The sequence below is a fragment of the Sciurus vulgaris genome (genome assembly GCF_902686455.1).
Source record: "Sciurus vulgaris genome assembly, chromosome: 10".
Taxonomy (NCBI): Eukaryota; Metazoa; Chordata; class Mammalia; order Rodentia; family Sciuridae; genus Sciurus; species Sciurus vulgaris.
Window position 1 is genome coordinate 135,945,254 of NC_136470.1, and position 12,932 is coordinate 135,958,185.

General features: G+C 52.2%; 1 protein-coding gene across 2 annotated transcripts in view; it reads right to left on the bottom strand.

Moving 5' to 3' along the window:
• Positions 1-12,932, bottom strand: part of LOC306638059 (schwannomin-interacting protein 1) — a 595,209-nt gene that overhangs the window by 405,066 nt on the left and 177,211 nt on the right. For both annotated transcript variants that reach the window (XM_079101150.1, XM_079101152.1), the window contains one exon: positions 7,578-7,642. In XM_079101150.1, coding sequence (XP_078957276.1) covers positions 7,578-7,642 — 65 coding nt within the window. The remainder of the gene's footprint in view (positions 1-7,577; positions 7,643-12,932) is intronic.

The window sequence follows — 12,932 nt, forward strand, 5'->3', positions numbered from 1 at the left end:
AGCCTAGGTGTGGACCACTGCTCACCAGGAAACTGGGCAGCCGTCTTCAGCTCGGCGGTGTTGTGGCAGGTGTCAGCACCAGCAGAGGAGGGAGGAGAGAGGGACGGCAGGGCAGGCCACATGGCTGCAGGAACGGGCTTGTTCCACCCGCCATGGGAGTTAAGAATTTAATAACCAGATTAGACAAAAGTCACTGAACTGCAGTAAATTCTCCAATGGGACTCAAATTCCATTATTGGGCAAGATTAAGTTTTCTCTCCCCTGCCCCCCTCCAGTGAGTGGAAATGGGGTCGAGTTATTAGAAGAGAGAAACCTATTCATCTGCACCTCACTGAGCTGAGACTCTGCCATCAAATCAGCAAACATAAATCATAGCGTCCGGCTCTGAGCTGGCTCCTGTGGCTGGTGCCTGCCCTCCACCTCCATGTGTTGAGGAGGATGAGCCGGAGCAGCTGGCAAGGATCCCAGCTTGATCCAGCACCCAAATTGGACGCTCTAGCTTTTCATGCAGCAACCTCCCCCCAGAACCTTTCCGTTTAGCAGGACCCTTGTCTTGATGAGGAAAGTTCTGCCACGGACAGCCAGTGCTTGCAGACCAGGGTCCTGCAGTGAGGACGCTCACTTCTATAAAGCAATTTGATAGCCAGATTTCCTCTGCTGGACAGTGTGACTCAGAGCCTTCCAGTAGGGCCCCGACTGGTTCAGGAGCCTGGCTGGGTTCGTGGTCACCCTGTGAGCCATGCTGGGCAAGCCTAGGATGATGACCAAGTGGACCCAGCCTTGCAGGACTGGGCACTCACATTTGCCTTCGTGCATCAGAATACCAGGTGTCTGTCATTTTTGCGCTAGTTCCTCAACTCGGCAAGGGCTTGTTCTTCAAGGTTGCACCCCCAAGGGTAACGTATTTTTTAAAAGATTCCTCTTTCTTCACCCCCAAATGACAAGTAGTTCTGGCCAAGCTCAGACGTGCGTCAATTCTCCTGCGTCAGGTAACCTCTTAGATGTGGAACTGAGTGTGAGAGAGAGGCAGAGATGGCACACACCGCCCACCCACAGCCAGCAACCTTACAGGCGCCCCAAGGAAGAACCAGGGCAGAAAGGAACCCAGAAGGCCACCCCAGGTGGCATTCACCTCCGGGAGATTCTGATAGGCCCCTTCTCCATTGAGAAGTAGCTTTAAAATGCTGACATTTTGTTCTGTAATCGATTCTATCTCAGTCTGGATCTTACTATTTCAGCTGTATCAGTATCAAGGCACTGCGAATACGACCTTAATAGAACCGTTTATTCTGCAGAGTGGGGGAAGTGGTCTCGCATTTGGCTTTATTAAGAGAGGATAGGAAACAGAAAGATAGGAAGTGAAAAGAAACCCAAGATAGCTGGGTGTGATGGTGCACACCTGTATTCCCAGCAGCTCAGGAGGCTGAGGCAGGAGGATGGTGAGTTCAAAGCCAGCCTCAGCAACTTAGAGAGGCCCTAAGCAACTCAGTGAGACCCTGTCTCTAAATAAAATATAAAAAGGGCTGGGGATGTGGCTCAGTGGTTAAGCACCCCTGAGTTCAACCCCTGGTACCAAAGAAAGGAAAAAAGAAACAGAAGAGGTTTTTCTCCAAAAATAATTGAACAAGAGCCAGAACAGAAATGAGAAGGAAGGAAGTTTCAAACAAACAGGAGTGTGTGGCCCCAGGTGGGGTGACAGGGGCTGAGAGGAGCCGCAGGCAGAGCTGGTGGACACTGGAGAACGTGCTAACCTGAAGGGGAAGGGCATTGGGAGCCGGCACAGCTGCCAGGCAGGGAGGAGGCCCGGGGCACATGGTGTGGAGGAGCATGGGCATCCTTGCCCACGCTCTGGATTGGTCTGGACGCTGCCCAGCAGGCACTGCAGGACTACCTGCCCATGGGGACTGTGCTGCCCAGCAGGCACTGCGGGACTACCTGCCCATGGGGACTGTGCAGTAACCGACATGACCCTTGAGTCCACGGGCCGCAGATTGAGGGATATTTTTCAACCTTATTCTCCAGACCCGTGGCCAGTTGGCAATTGGAAACAGAAACCATCCCCACCTGTGGCCCAGACACTAACACTCAGCAACCGTGCTGCTGAGTCAGCAGCTGCTGATGAGGCTGATGAGGATTTAAGGCCGTTGACTTGACTTTACTAACAGAGTCCTGAGAGAGGGAGGCAGAGAAGTGGCTGCATCCAGAGGAGATGGCTGTCCACCCCCACTGCTCAGCTCCACACTCACAGCCAAGGCCAAAAAAGGAAGTCCAACGTGGGACCATTCTGGGACAGACAAAACACGAGGAGAATGTCGCCATATGAGATCCTAGCTTTCCAGCAGCTGCAGGGAGCTCCTGCCCAGGGGTCTGCTGCCCGGCTCCCTCTGCTCCCCAGCACTGTCTGAGCCTGGCAGCATGATCTGCAGACAGTGGCCTCTGCCTCAGGGGGATGCAGGTCTCACTGGGTGCTCTGCCCATGCAGAGGTGGCGCTAGGCTGGGTTTCGAAGGACGTGCGGGAAGTCAGTGGGCTGAGAGTGACAAGTCACGTGTGTAGGGAAGACTTGCAATAGAGAAGCAGAGGCCAGAAACACAAAGGCTGATTTTAAAAAGCAAAGAGCAATTTCACACAAGTGGAGGTGCCCGTGGTAGAGAGGAAATGAGCCTGGGCATGCCGACCGTCATGGGGCACACGTGCGTACAATCCCCCATCACAGACGTGGTGCATTTATGATCCTTAACTCCGCAAGTTACACCTGCTATCACCTGAGAACCCTGAAGCCCAGCGAAGCTCCACTCACCATTCGGGAGAAACACAATGAAACTCAGGTCTTGAGAGTCTGGCCGGAGGTTGCCAATGTCAGGTTTATGTGTTTCATTCCACTAACGGCAGACCAGGGCCAAGTCCTCTGCCCCAAGCAGAGCATAGCTGCTGGCAAGGGGTGTGTGGGACAGGTGTTAGGACACGCCAGCACCAAGCGCATGACGTGTGCTTTGACTCATCTGTCTGCAGCTGTTAAAGGATAGTGCTGATACCCAAGTGGACCCAACAAGCCACTGGTGGACTGTGAGGTCCAACGCCAGCATCCTGCCACTGGGAAACAGGAGCTGGAGCAGGGACCAGGAGGAACCGCGTGTTCTCGGTGGCTGGCAGCAGGAGGGAGCAGGAGAGAGGAAGAAAGCTCACTGGAAGTCTGCGGGAGCTGGCAGCCATGAGAACCAGGAGCATGGTGGCGTCGAAGAAAAGGACGGGGAATGTCCTGGAGCAGCGCCACAAACCTCAGGTGCATCTCCTTCTTAGGCAGGAGTGGCCAGGCACTCAGGACACACATAGGGGCTCAGAGGCACTCACATGGCCACTAGGTGGTGCCATGCACCCAGGAGAGCATAGCCTGGCCGCGCTCCTTCAGCCTGGCCTGGCCAGGAAGACGCCTTGGCTCTCATTGGTACCCAGGGCTCCTCTTAGCCCTTCCTCGTTCACCCCCTCTACACTCCATGTCATCGTGTGCTGGAATGGCACAGAGCATGGGGGATACGATGCGAAGCTGCCAGGCAGAGCCCAAGCTCGGGACCCCACCCTGCAGGAGGAGACAGCTTGAAACCAGTAAGACGCCTGGTGGGAGACAGAGGGACCCCATTGAGGGCGGTGGGCAGCAAAGTCTCCCCTCTATTCTGCAACTTGCAGGGACAGCAGCCTGTAGCAGGGACACTGCAGCGTCCACTGAACATCTCATTAGCAATGGGTGGGGACACGGGTGAGCATGCGAGGAGACCTGTCACTATACAGCAGCTGCAGTAAGGTGGCAGATCCTGAAGGAGAACCTGTCTCAAGAATTTTGTTAATTCAGGGGTCCAAGTCATATTTCCTCAACAACCTGACAACGCCTATGGGTTTAAATGGCCAGTGTTAGTCTACACCATCAATAGCCTCCAACAGTTAATCACTAACTGCCAATCAACTGTTAATCAACTATCAACAAAACATGTGACTTGCCATCACACCCCACCCACAGAGATCAGCCTCATTCAACAGTTAAAAAAATGATCTCACGTCCATGAACGATCGTCGTGAACAACAGCTGTAAGGAGCCTCACAGGAAGCTGCTCTTCTCTGTCCCTAGGCCCTTGCCAAGCTCTGTTGGGTGTGTGTGTGTGCACAGGAGTTGGTGTGCATGTGAGTGTGCATGTGTGTGCACGTGTCCGAACATTCACAAGCCCTGTGCTGCTCTCCACGTGGCACGTGGCCTCCCACAGGGTGGAGCAGAGCTCTCCCAGGCACTGACTGGGATTCAGAACAGGTGGAATGTCCCGGGGCTGTCCATCCGGGGCTCGACACCACTGCTGGTCTGCACGCCTGGCTGGGATGATTTGCACGGTGCTCGTGTCAGCTGTGGCCGTGATGAAATGCCCCACTCGCTCACTCAGGGCACCGGTTTTTCAATCAAATCTGATGGCTTTCAAGGTCATAGTCCTGTCCAGAGCAGGCCAGAAAACTCCCCAGAAATCCACAGAGATGGGTGCAGCTATTGGCAGATGGCCACAGCTTGTTTTCTGAGTGTCCTGGACAAGCATGAAATGGAGGGTTGCCCCTGGTCAGTGTGCTCAAGGGGTGAAAATTCACATCCCTGGGGCTCCTCAGTCACACGGGAACAAGGAGCATACGGAACCCCCAGAGGCTCTGGGCTTGCCCAGGCCTGCGATAGCAAGGGAAGAAGGGGCGCAGGAGGCGGAGCCACGACCTCCCATCCATCCCCACGCCTCCTCTGGGAGCAGAGAGCAAGGTGCATGGTCCGGGCGTGAGCAGCTCAGTACAGACTTGCAGTCAATTAGCAAGGGAACAAAACTCTTCTGGAGTTCATTTCCTACATAAAATCAATCATGAAAGACTGACAGAGCCGGGTTCAGTCAATAAATGGGCTGAATGTCCCAGGGCGTCCTGGGTCCTCTGAGGGTGAAGCCACAGGAGGAGATTGCTGCCCGCTGTCCTCAGCCCCGCTCCTCCCTAGCGTCACCAGGAAGCTCTCAAGAGGAACCGGCTCTGGCTTCCAGGATTCGGGTCCGGCCTGCCTGGGGCGGGCTTAGTCTCCTGGGTGACTCCAAGCGCAGCAGGGCGAAGGACCACCAGCCCCCTGTCATTACAGCAGGGTCGCCTGGGAGAAGCTTCTCTCTAGGGTCCACCGGAGACTCTGGTCAGTGTTCACATGGTGGTGACAGAAGCAAAAAGATGGGGAGGCGGCGACGTTTCCTTGTTTTGTAAGTTGGATTTATTTTTAACTCACACATTAAAACATAAAATGATGCATAGCAGTGGGAAGTGCCATGTTTGATAGGCGCCGCATGATGCTTAGACCAGCTCAAGCTCAACTCTCCTCAGACGCCCATGGTTGCTTTCTGGGGAAATGTTCAAGGCACTTTCTTCCAGCTTTTCAAAACGGACAGTTCATTATTGTTCTCTGCAGTCACCCTACTGTGCCAAACAGGCCAGGGCTTCCTGTTCCTGCATGACTAATGTAGTGCCCATTGACCTGCCCCAGCATCCACATGTCTCTGGCCTCCCCACTCTCCTGGCCTCCCTGACTCCCCCAGCCTCTGGAAAACACCAGTTGGTCTCCATTCCTGTGAGAGCACGGTTGCAGATTCTGCATTTGAGTGAGGTGGTGTGGCGCTTGCCTCTCTGGGCCTGGCTTACTTCACTCCACGCAGTGTCCTCCAGTTCCATCCGCTTTGCTGCGAACCACAGGACTTGGTTCTTTCGTGACTGAGCAACGAACATCCTGTTGTGTGCACCACATTGTCCACACGCTCTTGGACACCTGGGCTGTCCCTGTGTCTTGGTTGCTGTGATAGGACTGTGGTGAAAGGGAGGTGCTTGCTGGCTCCAGGTCCTCAGGTCTGCACCCAGCAGCAGGACTGCTGGGTCCTAAGGCAGTCCATTCGCCATCATTTGAGGAATCTCTGGAGCCCGCTCCCTGATGGCTGAGCTGCTTTCTTCTAAGTCGTTCACGTTGCCTGCCATGCTGAGGATAAATGATCTAACCCAGACAGCTCATTTGCTGGAAGGGCCTACGCTGCCCTTCTAAGGGCACCTGCCCAGCTAATCCAGAATGCCAAAGGGATCGTGCCTGGGCCACCGCCCGGGGGTCCGGGTCCTCATCCACATGTGAGAACTGACACTCTTTCCTCCTTCAAGCTGAGGGTCCTGGGCTCAGGTGGTGAAGCCATTTGCCAGACTCCCAGAGCTAGGGAAAGGCAGAAAGAGGAACCAGCCCCAAGCTTCCGTTTTCATTCCTGGGAGGAGTCAGTTTGCTTCTTAACAACATCCTTTCCCTTGTGGGGCAATGGAAGCTGTAAAGGTCATTGTTTTACTGAGCCCACGGCTGCTTCTCCCCGTCTCCTACTGGCTGGTCTTGGCTCCACTTCCTGGAGACAAAGACGCAATCCAGCTCCCAGACATTCCTCCTGCTTCTCTCCTCCAGGTGGCACCTCCTTGGTTCCCTGCAGTGGCTTCACAGGTCCTCTTGCCACACGACTTTCCCTGCTCTGTCCTCTGGAGATGTCAAGCCCTTTGTACATTCGGAGCCCAAGCCAAGCAGGACCCCACCTGGGCTCTACTGCGGCTGAGCTCGCTGGGGCAGGGCCAGACTTGCAACGGCTCCGCAGGCGTCCAAACCTGGGTGGCTCCCATCCTCACCGATCTCTAGCTGGTTGTGCTGAGACCAGTAACAGAAGCCTCTCTGAGCTTCCTTCCTCTCTGTAAGATGGAAACAGTAATGCCTGTGTCGAAGGCCACAACCAGGATTTGAGGGAAAGTCTATGGGCATTAACAGCACAGGGCACAGCGTGGATCCTTAATAACCAGGAGTTATTTTTAATTCCCTTATCCTAACAATGCCTGTCAATCAGTGTGATATTATGCTAATATTTTTTAGAAGTCTTATAAAATCACAAGCTATGTTAATTTCAAATAAACCCTCTCAGAACTTACCCATAACTTGAAATCAGGATTCATCTCTCGCATGCCTAACTGGACAGTGTTTAAAGACCTCAGTGGAAGGCACTACTTTTGTCTCTATTTGATTTCTTTTCTCTCTTTCCTTTTGCTCAGTCTTGAGTCATTTTGCAGTGTTAATTTGAATGCTCATGCTGTTATTCTACGAGTTTGGGGTTAGCCCTGTACTTCTTGCACATTTTTTGCCTTCTATGATATCCCTGAGTAGAAGCCAAAGACGGGAAGGGTTGTCTCGAGCCCTGGATTGCACACCATGGACATTCGAGCACCCCGCTGTCCTGTTAATCTGCAGAGCTTGCACACAGCCCCTCAGCCAGCCAGAAACCAGGGGCTCTTAACCACAGAGCCACATCCCCAGCCCTTTTTCATTTTTATTGTGAGATGGGGTCTCAAAAAGTTGCTTAGGGCCTCGCCAAGTTGCTGAGGCTGACCTCGAACTTATGACCTTCCTGCCTCAGCCTCCCAAACTGCTGGGCTTACAGATGTGCACCACCACACCCGGCTGAGTTTTTTCATGCAAGCATTCCACTTAGCCAATGATTTAACACCCTTTAATACTTCTTTACTTACTTTTCAAGCAAATACTTCCCATCATGGCCTTGTTCTAAAGGGTTCTGCAATCTTTTCAGCTCTTCCTGTAAAAAAGGAAAAAAAGCATATTACAAACTAGTGTCAGGTACTTCTGGCAACAGTACTCGAGGACAGTTATCAGCCAAATTGAGACAACATGCCATCCAGGGTGCTAGTCGTCTTTGCGAATGTGAACACACGAGGTAGTTTCATCCTTGACTGAACTGGATACTATACTGTCACTCAGGCTGATTTTTCATCCCTGAAGGTGTTCCTGTTCCTTTCCAGGGTAGGGACAGGGTCATACAATCCCACCTCCACTCTTCTTTTTTTGGGACTGGGGATTGAACCCAGGGATGCATAACCAGGGAGCCACATCCCCAGCTCTTTTTATTTTTTATTTTGAGTCAGGGTCTCACTGTTATTTAGGGCCTCTCTAAGTTGCTGAGGCTGGCTTTGAACTTGCAATCCTCCTGCCTCAGCCTCCAAGTCACTGGGATTACCACACTGGGCTCCCCTCTCCACTCCTTCCACCTGACTCTATCCATGGTGCTGGCTCCTGGCTGCAGAAGCATGGGACTCCAACTCCGGGTCCTACTTCTCTCTGCAGCCAGGTGCTCAGGCATGCATACACCTGCCCTGCCCTTCAGGTATGCATAGTGCTACAGGGATGTGAGGGACTCAGCTCAGGGACTGGCAAGGCCGCCCGTCCTCAGCCTTAGCAACACAGAGGATACAAAGACCTCACAGAACTCTGCCCCATTCCCCCAGGGCACAATACTTCCTCACCACCAGAAAGGGCCCTTGCAACCCACACAAGAGGCAGCCACCGTGTGACTGCAGCCATCCCTCGCTCTTGCGGGGCAGAGGTCGCAGGGTCCACAGACCTTCCACATAGTATCTGTAGGCGGCCCTACAACCTGCTCCCTATATTTCAACCCCGGTCCTTAGACTGAAGACACTGTGCCAAGAGTGACACTGTGTTGTTTAGGGACTGTGACGAGAGGACATTCATGCATGCTCCATACAGACACGTTTTCCTGGATGCTCTCCCTCTGCAGAGGTTGACTGTGTGGACAGGGCGGGCTGCCTGACCCCTCTTTGGGGCCTCCCCTGGGAATCACATGCCACACATCCAGGTTGAGCTCCTCCCAACTTTCTGGTCATCCATGCAGGTTTTCCGCCGACAGGAGGGCAGGGCACCCACCCTGCTTCCTCAGTGGCCTGTGGTGATCGCACATTATCACCTCCTCTTCACTGCCTGCCCCTCCCAGCTCAGAGGTCCACAACGTCACCCTCTATCCGTTCCGGGACAGAAGCGCCATGCGTGCTGAAGGCCTGCTGTTGGGTAAATGAAACGGACGTGCTGTTCTAAGACCGAAAGGAACCTTGGTAGCCTGACGCCAGCAACATCCTCTCTCCACTGTCCTCTGTGTCCTGAAGCTCAGAGCTTTGCACTTTATCAACCAGGACCCTTTATTTGTGATTTCTGGAAGGGCGTCAGCAGTGGAGGTGTGGAAGAGAAGCTGGAGTCCCAGACGCCACCCCTTCCTGCTAGGGCACAGGTGGCAGGATGACTCCACACAGTGGCCTCACCCCTCCTTCCCTCCCTGCCATCTCCTCCTTCCTTAGCCTTCTCTCCTCCTCCTCCTTCCCTGACCCATCCCACAACTGTTCAGGTGCAGCTGCTTCCGGGCCCTGCAGTTCCCCGCACCCTGCACACCTGTGGGGAGTCGCTCCTTGAAAGCTTCCATGAGCTCGCGAGTCACTGTCCTCCCCCTGGATCCTGGCCCATGTGCCCAAGACCCCAAGCTGGCTTGGCTGCTCCTTGTCTGCTGTCCAACGAGTTCAATTAATCACATTAATCCACTGAAGAACGGGGGGCTACGTGATGACTGACCCCTTGGAGGAGCAGCTGTCCTAAACCCAATTATCTGACTCCATTTCATGGACCAAATAGTAGGATGAGTTCTACCCTTCTCGAATTAGCTTCTGTTTTTTATATTTTTTTTATTTTTTTTTTTTTTTTTTTTTTTTTTTTGGTACCAGGGACTGAACTCAGGGGCACTTGACCACTCAGCCACCTCCCCAGCCCTATTTTGTATTTTATTCAGAGACAGGGTCTCATTGAGTTGCTTAGTGCCTTGCTTTTGCTGAGGCTGGCTTTGAACATACGATCCTGCTGCCTCAGCCTCTCACACCGCTGGGATCACAGACACACGCCACCACGCCCCGCTGCTTCTGTCTCTTTTTAAGACGGAGGCTAAGCCCCTCTGCTAGGTAGAAGCTGAATTATTCAGGTGCAATCTGGACATGCGGAATTCCAGACTCCTCCACGTGAAACCCAGGCGGAGCCCGTGCTAGGCGAGGTGCGAGCACTGGCCACTGGGACTGGTCTGCTGCCCACTGTCCAAAGGGTCCATCTGAAGTAACCTGGGCTTGATGTCAGAGTGGGCCGTGGATAGTGGTTCTTTCTTCATGCCTGGCCTCCCCTCCTGCCTCACTCCTGCAGGTGTCTCCCTTGGTGCCAGCAGCAGACATGGCCGAGGGTGAACATGCACCTCTGTGGCTACGTGGGCAGCCACAGTAAGGAAGCTTGCCCAGTAAGGAAGCCCTGCTTCTGCTTTTTCCTGGCCCTTCCATTTCTACAGTCTAAACAAGCAGGGTGTGTCTGGACAGGCTTAAAATCAGAAATTTCAGTATCGCTTTCTCTCTAAAGCACACTTCTGTGTGCCCCATGTTAGCCTGAGGGTGACTATTTAACAGGAGTTAAAAGCCAAGATTACTTCTGATGCTTTCAACTGTTCAACTGTTCAATTACATATTACTAGGCTTCCCCACCCCCACACACTTTTTTTTTTTTTAAATGGGAGTATGTAAAGGGCACTGGAAAGGGGTTACTGATATTTGCATAATTTGGAAAAGTAGAAGACATTAAGTCTATACTGATATCACCTCTGTGTGATTAAACATGAAATATTGATTATTGCTCTCAGTAACAGAATTTATGAAGCCAACAGACTGCTGTGTCTACACAAAGTGATTCTGATGCTTTGCCCCGGACCTCGGTGGCCATAAATGACGCTGCTTGGTGACAGCTGGAGGAGGGCATTCTGATGCACAGCTTCAGAGCTACATTTCCCAGATTAGGCCAGCAATGACCCAGCTGCACAGCCCGACTTCAGGAAATTAAATTGGAGGGTGTCCAAACCTCTGTTGAAATAGCCGTGTGAGTTACAATGCTTCCACGGGCCTTGTTATAATGTAAATGTGCTTTACAATTTACTGCCATTTCCCTGCTCCCCTGCTGTGAATTCAGGCATTAATAGTCATCTCATATATTTAAGGCAAAAAGATGTCAAAACTGAAAATACAAGATTCATGCTTTCTCCCTTCGGAAAGCAAGGACTAAATTTCTTTCTTTTTCTTTTGCCTGTTTTTTTTTTTTTTTTTTGTTTTGTTTTGTTTTGTAAAAAGAGCATACATTTTGTTTATGTATCATGCATTAATTTTTTCTGTGGCTGGCAGACCTGTAAATTTCACACAGGGAAGTTACCTAGCTGCTGAACACGAATTTCTCTGGGAGGAAAACACGGTCTAATAGGACATCAATGGCGCATTTAAAGGATCATTCTGGAAAGTTATGGGCACCTGTGAGGCAGTAGACTTGACAGACTCGCCTGCTTCTAGCACCCTAAAGACATTTTGAAGTCTGATGCAATGCAGGGGCTGGGATTGCTATGGCGGTGACCACTGCCACTGCGTGAGGTGCTGGTGAACGTCGCCTCGCTGTGCTGGGGCCTGGTGGGCAGTCAACGCACAGACTTATGAACATAAGGTATGCAACAGGAACTGCTGCAAGAGCTGGTTCTTTACTCCTGGAAGAGCCAGACTATGTTCTAGGTGACAGGATACAAGGGACTCAACTACACATGCGAGAGGGCAGAGCAGCTGAGCTCACTGAACAGATGCCAGGTAGGTGAAAGCCCAGCTCTAACAGTCATTGTCCGTGGGCCAGATGGTCTCAGGCCTCAGAGTCTGCTGGCATAGATAGGTGGGTGCTTCAGCAAAGCTGCGCCTATAACCAGTCACGCAGGTGGCCCTTTCCCTCATCTGCCTGAGCTCCTGCAAACTGAAATCCAAGCAGAGGATCCAGGACCACCGGACAGGCAAGCCAGCCCAAGGTAACACTGAGAAATACCCTTCGGGATTAAGGGTCCTCCTCTCCTTCCTCCAGGGTAGAGTCTGATCTCAAGAACTCATCCCAAATCTATGGCCACAGAGTGAAGGCTCAGCTCATTTCAGTCTAACCATGTCCATGAAGTCTAGGTTACAAGAAACGATTACCATTAGTAATGATGTTAAGGGGATCACTGTATTCAAAATTCATCGGTTTAACAGCAGGACAACTACATAAACCAGCTGAGATTGAAATGCTGGGCCCAGATATTTTTGCATCTTATGTATTTCTGCTTTTTGAAAAAGAGAAAAATCCTGAGACCAGGCTTCAAGCTGAGAACTCAAATACAAATAAGCACATGAACTCACAAATAAACACTCTCGGGATGCAGACAGAACAGCAAAAATGACAAGCAAATCCATCCTACTCCAGATTCTCTGGCCAAAGGACGGTAAGGGAGCGCGGACAATCAGAACACCATGTGACCTCAGGTTGCTTGCACCTGACTCCAGAGTGCATTTCCTCCCGGTGGAGCAAACCATCTGGATTAGAATTTTTGCTTAGTCCGGTTGGAACGTGAATTTGCAATTCCTATGTATTCATCCAGCCATGCAAGGAAGCAGGCCAGAGGTATGCTGGGAAGGGGCCTCCAGCAGGATCCGCAGCCCCACTGTCCCTCTCCTCCCCTTCCCTGCCCTCCACGCCCCCTCAGGACCTGTTAACTCTCTCGGGACTGTTATGTGTGCTGCCTGATTGCCTTTCCTTGAGTTCATTTCTGATAACTCAGTTCTCTTGTACAAACCCTGCGCTAGTCTACCCGAGAACACTCTTCAGGATTATGAACACTCCCCACTCCCGAGTCCGCACCCCTAGTTCTGCTCCTTTTGTCCTTCCGAATTCATCTCTGCATGTGATCAGCTCTACTTCAGCCTTTCCCTCTGCAGGTCAGTTCTCGAGCCACTACGATCACTGGGAACATCCACTGCATCTGCGTTGGTGCCAGCCACGTTGCGTAAATCACCTTCTAAAAACGACAACTCTAGCCCCATAAAAGCAGCAAAAGATGCAGTGGTTATTCCCACTTCGTAGATGAGAGCACAGACCCAGAGAATGAAGCAGCCGTCCACAGCCTCACTGCGGGATCCCCAGGCCGACTGGAGCAGCTGGGGTAGGGT